At 59.1% G+C, this 5,680-nt stretch overlaps 1 protein-coding gene across 1 annotated transcript in view; it reads right to left on the reverse strand.

The window, feature by feature from the left end:
- ESYT3 (extended synaptotagmin 3) overlaps nucleotides 1–5,680 on the reverse strand; it is a 59,126-nt gene that overhangs the window by 4,685 nt on the left and 48,761 nt on the right. The window contains 9 exon segments of the mRNA XM_006158197.3: nucleotides 400–538; nucleotides 1,267–1,358; nucleotides 1,967–2,454; nucleotides 3,165–3,314; nucleotides 4,000–4,086; nucleotides 4,526–4,594; nucleotides 5,024–5,086; nucleotides 5,181–5,243; nucleotides 5,614–5,652. Of these exon segments, the coding sequence (XP_006158259.1) occupies nucleotides 400–538; nucleotides 1,267–1,358; nucleotides 1,967–2,454; nucleotides 3,165–3,314; nucleotides 4,000–4,086; nucleotides 4,526–4,594; nucleotides 5,024–5,086; nucleotides 5,181–5,243; nucleotides 5,614–5,652 (1,190 nt within the window).

The raw sequence follows: 5,680 nt of genomic DNA on the forward strand, positions 1-5,680 counted from the left end.
AAAAGAGAGAGGGGTAAAATGAGAAAGCAAGTTGTCAGGTCCAGGACTTGAACCATGGTCTGCCAGTGGGAGTCCAATGCCCCTAACCACCATACCAACTGCCGGCCTCAGGAATGATTATTTTTAACTCCTGGATCTGAATACATTTACACATAGACAGGCCTAGTTTAAATCCTCTTGTACCAAAGAGGCTTCCTTTAAAGTACGGACCAGTCTCCCATCAGGAAAGCTCACCGTGGTGGACAGTAATGTGTGGCCACTGAAGCCAGCTGCCGTGGCCGGCCTCCCACTACAGTATGGACGCTCGTGAAGTCAGAGACCACGTCTTGTCCAGCCACCCTGGCCCTTCCAAATCCGTGAGTGGGCGCTGTGCTGCAGACTGGCCATGGGCCTACTCACGTCTCATCGAACAGGGGCTCCAGGGTCTTGTGCTTCACGGAAGTCTTCCTGCGACTCGTCCACCTCCTCTCGGGCAGCAGGTAGACCCGGACGTAGGGATCAGCGCCACTGCTGCTACAGGGTGTCAGGTTTCTGATTGTTTCAGAGACAGCAAGAGAAGAGAGGCCTGTTCTCAAACCCCGAAAGCACCACGCGGGAGAGCGCTGTGCGAGCCGGTCGGCTTTCCAGGGGCTCGAAGATAAAACACTAGGCAGTCCAGGGAACCAAAAGGACAGTTCCGCAGAACTTGGGCCAAAACATCGGACGCGCAGTTTTGGGAACGTGTGTGCGTTTTGTAGAGGTTGAGGAGGGTGGCGATGCTCACGTGGCAGAAGGTGCTGCCAGCTCCCCTGGGCGGTGGTTTTCTCTCGGCAGATCCCCTGACCCTGAGCCTACCAGCAGCACTAGAGAGTGACCACCACCGTGTCCCTGTGAGGACTTCGTCACTCATGGAGACCAGCAGCTAGTGTAATGGCTATGTTGCTGGATTCCCATGTAGTCGACTGCGGTTCGAGTCCCGGACCTGGTGGCTTAAAACTCACGGCGGGCGTGTGTGTGTACGTGCCCAAGATCCCGAGAGGAGAATGGAGGAGAAGGGATTGTGGCATGGCCATCCCCCCTGTGTGATTTATCGCTTTCTGTCTCTATGTCTCTCTCTTTCTGGCGAGCGCTCATGCCCTATAGCAAAATCCTCTCCAAAAAAAGAAAAAAAAGAAAAAAAAAATTCTTTATCCCTCACAGCAGGTCTTCTGCTCTTTCTTGCCATTGTGTTTGCGTCTGCCTTGGGTGCCCGCCCCGTCGCCGCCCCCCGCCCCGGAGGACCCCCCGCGTTGACGAGCACGCGGAGACAGCGCCGCAGACACACGTAGCGCACCGTGAGCCGGACCTCCCCCAGCTGCCGCTGCCGGCCGTCCCAGCCTCTGCAAGCAAAGGGCCCGTCACGTGCGTCCTTGCAGACCTCGACCCTCCCCCGACCAAGACAGAGAAGCATGTTCTAGTGAGGAGCGTGGACAGCCCTGAGGGTTACCAGCTCATTCCCAGGAAGTCAGGAGTCTGCCATCCAGCGTTCGTGGATAGCTGCCACTCCGCAGGGGGGAGAGTGCAAAGCCGGGGTGGCTCTGCCCTCACCCGCCTTTCTACCAGCTTCCTCGTGGGCCCTGCCCGTTGTGCAAAGTTCTTACAGCGTTACTGGGTGGGGCGAATGAAGGCAGATACGGCGCTAAGCCCACGGTCACCACCTAACAGGTGGCAGCTAAGCTTCCCGTATCACCCCGGGATAACCCTTTAGAATTGAAGAAATGATTCTGCTGGAGGGGACCTTAGCCGGCCGAGCCCAGTGAGTGGTCAGCCAGCAGCCAGAGCAGCCTGTCGGGGCCTCCCCATCCTGCGTCCTCTACCACAGCAGGTGCCTCTCCTAAGGTACTGTAGGACAATCCAGGGCTTGCACAGAATGGAGTGCTATCTGCGTTTCCATCCGAGGTACTTTTCGTGCAGGTGAGTTCAGAAAGGATTACAGAGCGATGCATACTCAGTGTTGAGGCTGTTATCTGTCAGGTCAAAGCAGGAGGAGGCCAGGGAGTTGAGCGAGGACATGCTGGGAGCCAGCCGCGTGGGCGGCCATGCGAATGGGGAGGCAGGGCCTTTCACGGGCCTGGGTGACTTGATGGGCCCTGGAGAGTGGGGGCCGGGGACAGTCAGGAAGGTGGTGGCTGAGCTCTTCTTCTCCCCCAGGGGCTCACGGAACCCTCTGGCACCGTCCTTGCCTTGGGGCTCTGGGCCTGTCTCTTGGGGTATGGGCTCGGTGGCAGCATTGCTGGGGGCCGGGCTGCCCTTGCAGGCATCCTTGGTGTCAGAGGTAGGGTTTGGAGGACATGGCAAGTGTGTGGGGCCTTCTCCCTGGGCTGGGGCCTCAGGACCCTGGCTGTCGGCCACCTTCTTGATGAACAGAGGGCCTTTCTTTCGGGCTTCGGGTCCTGTGTATGGACTCCCCAGCTCTCGTTCCTCCACACACAGAAACTGCAAGCAGATGAGAGGGTGGTTATGGGTCGGATCTCCACTTCCACCTCGGCCACTGTATCTCCTCCCATCTCTCCCCCTTCATTGGCAAGTATCAAGACCTTCCCTAAGGACTTCTGTTTTCAGCTGTAAATAATAGTGGTTCGAATATTCTGGAAAACCTCTTATTAGAAATGCCAGATATGGGACCAGCAGTTAGCGTAATGGCTATGTCGCTGAACTCCCACGTAGTTGACCGCGGTTCGAATCCCGGACCTAGTGGCTTAAACTCACGCCAGGCGCGTGTGTGTGCGTGCCCAAGATCCCGAGAGGAGAATGGAGGAGAAAGGATTGTGGCATGGCCATCCCCCCCCAGGGGGTGATTTCTCACTTTCTGTCTCTCTGTCTCTCTCTGTCTCTCTGGCAAGTGCATGCGCCCTATAGCAAAAAAAAAAAGAACTCTCAAAAAAAAAAAAAGAATGGGAGGAAATATCTGGCAAGTGCACGTGCCCTATAGCAAAAAAAAAAAAAGAACTCTCAAAAAAAAAAAAAGAATGGGAGGAAATATCTGAAGAGATAAAGACTGACAGTATTTTTAAATGATTTAAAAACAACCATGGATCTATAGCCTAGTACCTTCTAGACACAGAGCAGGTACTCAGGGCCAAGGCGTTCACCTTGGCCCACGGTCAGGCCACCTCCTCCCGCCCCTGGAGTAAGGAGAGACTAACCCGCAGCACCAGTCGCATGGAGATGAGGCTGTCCAGGCCCGAGTGATCCAGCTGGAAGCGCTGCTCCAGAGTGAGGTCCGCGTAGGGGAGGATCTGGCACAGGGGGAACTCCAGCACGCCCAGAGCACACTCCTGGTCATCATCCAGCACCTGGGCAGAGGGCCAGCCGTAGAACCAGAGGGTAACGAGACCCCGCCTGCACTGCCCTGCCGGGGTCCCGGCCAGGCCTGGGTCCACTTTGGGAAGTAGGTACCAAGCTTCTCTTGACACCTGGGCCCACTCTGAAAATGATGGGGCCAGCCCAGACCTGGTCCCTGCCAGCGGTCAGAGTGATTCAGGGTAGAGACCGTCACGATCTGTGTGAGGACAGCCTGTCACACGCCCAGAGCCACTGGGGCCTTGAGGACTGGCGAGCAGGGCTGCTCCGTGATGGGACAGCCGACAGGGCTCAGGGTCCCAAAAGGTCTCAGCTCCACCTCTGTTGCTCAGGGGATCCTGGACAGGTCATTGTTTTAGTCTCTCTTTGCTCAAATAAAGATTATAGTGCTCTTCCAGGGTGTTTTGTGAAAACATTTTTTTTTTAAATGTACCATTATCGTTCTGGTAGATTCCAAAGCAGGCCTTCTGGGTACCCTGTGACAGTTATAAAGACCCTTTTGCAAGGAAAGCCAAGGGGCTGGAGGGTTTGTCCTCCCACGTCCTCTACACGGGGAGCCTGGGCACCAGCCGCAAGGAGTGAGGCCGTGGGGCAGTATCCCTAACACAGCCAGGAGAGCCTGCTCGGGGCAGGCCAGCTCCCCCTCCTGCCTTAGAAACCTCTCAGCTTCCAGCAAACCTTGACATGGAGCTGCTCGGCCGCCACGCTGCGCACGAAGAAGGAGAACGCTTGGCTCCACACGGGGTCCTTGCTGTGGGGACAGGTCTGGGGACAGATGAGAGCACTGAGGGTGAGTTTGGGTAGTTGGACGCCGGCTCCTCCTCCCCTGGCACCGGCCACCAGGGGGCGCTGGGAACCTCCCTGGACCCGCACACCCGGACTGGCAGGTGGCACTAGGCAGCTGCCAGGCTCAGGCCAGGAGCTTTGCCCGGAAGTTTCATGGGGGCTGCAAACCAGTGCGCGTCAGCCCCACTGCAGGGCGGCCCGCAGGGTCCTGCTGCGGGACAGAAGCTCAGCGAATGGGGGAGGCCTGGGCTTCGAAACCATGTGGCTTGAGCCCCAGGCGCGTGCCCTTGGCGAGCCCTTAGCTTCCTGAGCCGCAGAGCAACGCTGCGGTGACTGAAGGCTGCACCTGGCGCCGCCTGGGCACGCAGGGCGGCCACCCCTCCTCGCCTCCTGCCCTGGCGCCGCACACCGCGTTCACCTTGCTCCTGTGCGTCTTCTTGCCCACGGAGAGCTTGACGTAGGAGGAGGGGTCTCTGCTGACCTTATTCTGTGAAGGGCGAATGCACAGACATGACCGGACACCGTCAGCGTGAGCTGGGGGACCCGCACACACCCCGGCCCTGGGCTGCCATTACTGCCCAGCCTCCAGGGCAGGACTGCCCAGGGAGAGGTCCCCGCTGGAGACCAGGGCCAGAGCTGGGCTGGCCACACGCACATGTTCCCGGACGCGAGGGGGCAAGTCCGGCTCCTCTCAGCGGTGCCACCCAGGTGCTTAGCCTTCTGGGGCCTGGTGGCTAGACGTGGTCTAGACGTGGGCGTAAGGAATGTGGGGACAAGGTGGCAAACCCCATGCCCAGCACATAGCAGACTTGGTGCCACCCCTGAGCCATGGGCAGACTGCGGCAGGAAGCCAGGGGCCAGGTCACTCGGGAGAAGGAGCCATGATCTGCCCTCGTTCACACGTGCGCCCACTGACCTTGGCGAACCTGGAGAGTTTTTTGGCTCGATATTCACCGTTCAGATAGTCGAAAGGGCTCCTCTGCGGCACAGGAAGAGTGGGGTAAGGTGACGCACAGACACTGGGAAGTGGTGGGCACGAGGCGGGGTGACACTCCGGACAGGTGTCCACTTACCGGTAGGTTGCAGGCACTCTCCAAGAACACCATGAGGATGGCGGTGGAAAGGCCTCTGGGGTCCTGTAAACAGACACAGGCCCTCCCCCGGCGCCCCGGCAGGAAGGCAGGCTGGTTTGGGGACACCAACCCAGGAGGGGCCGACAGCCTTCACCCCAGCCCGGCTGCAGCCTCGCACCCAGCTCTGCTGGGCTCAGAATGCAACGGCAGCAATACGGGAGACTCAAGTCAGATACGGGGAGCAGCTGACATGAGCGCTAAGGACCCCGTCTCCCAGGAAGACGGCTGGGCTGCCGGGAGGTCACAAGTTGCCCTACAGGACGCTGAGGGCTGAGTGACAAGTTGGGGGCGAGGGGCGCTTCATCATCTCCTTCCCCACCTGCACACGGGCCCGTCAGCCCTCCGCCTCGGGGCTCACGCCACCCACACTCACCTCCATCATGGCTTCCCGGTTGGTGAGCAGTGACAGCCACTCCAGCCGCAGGGGCAGCCGCCCGCTG

Source organism: Tupaia chinensis, unplaced genomic scaffold (assembly GCF_000334495.1).
Source record: "Tupaia chinensis unplaced genomic scaffold, TupChi_1.0 Scaffold000574_1, whole genome shotgun sequence".
In the NCBI taxonomy this organism is placed as follows: Eukaryota; Metazoa; Chordata; class Mammalia; order Scandentia; family Tupaiidae; genus Tupaia; species Tupaia belangeri.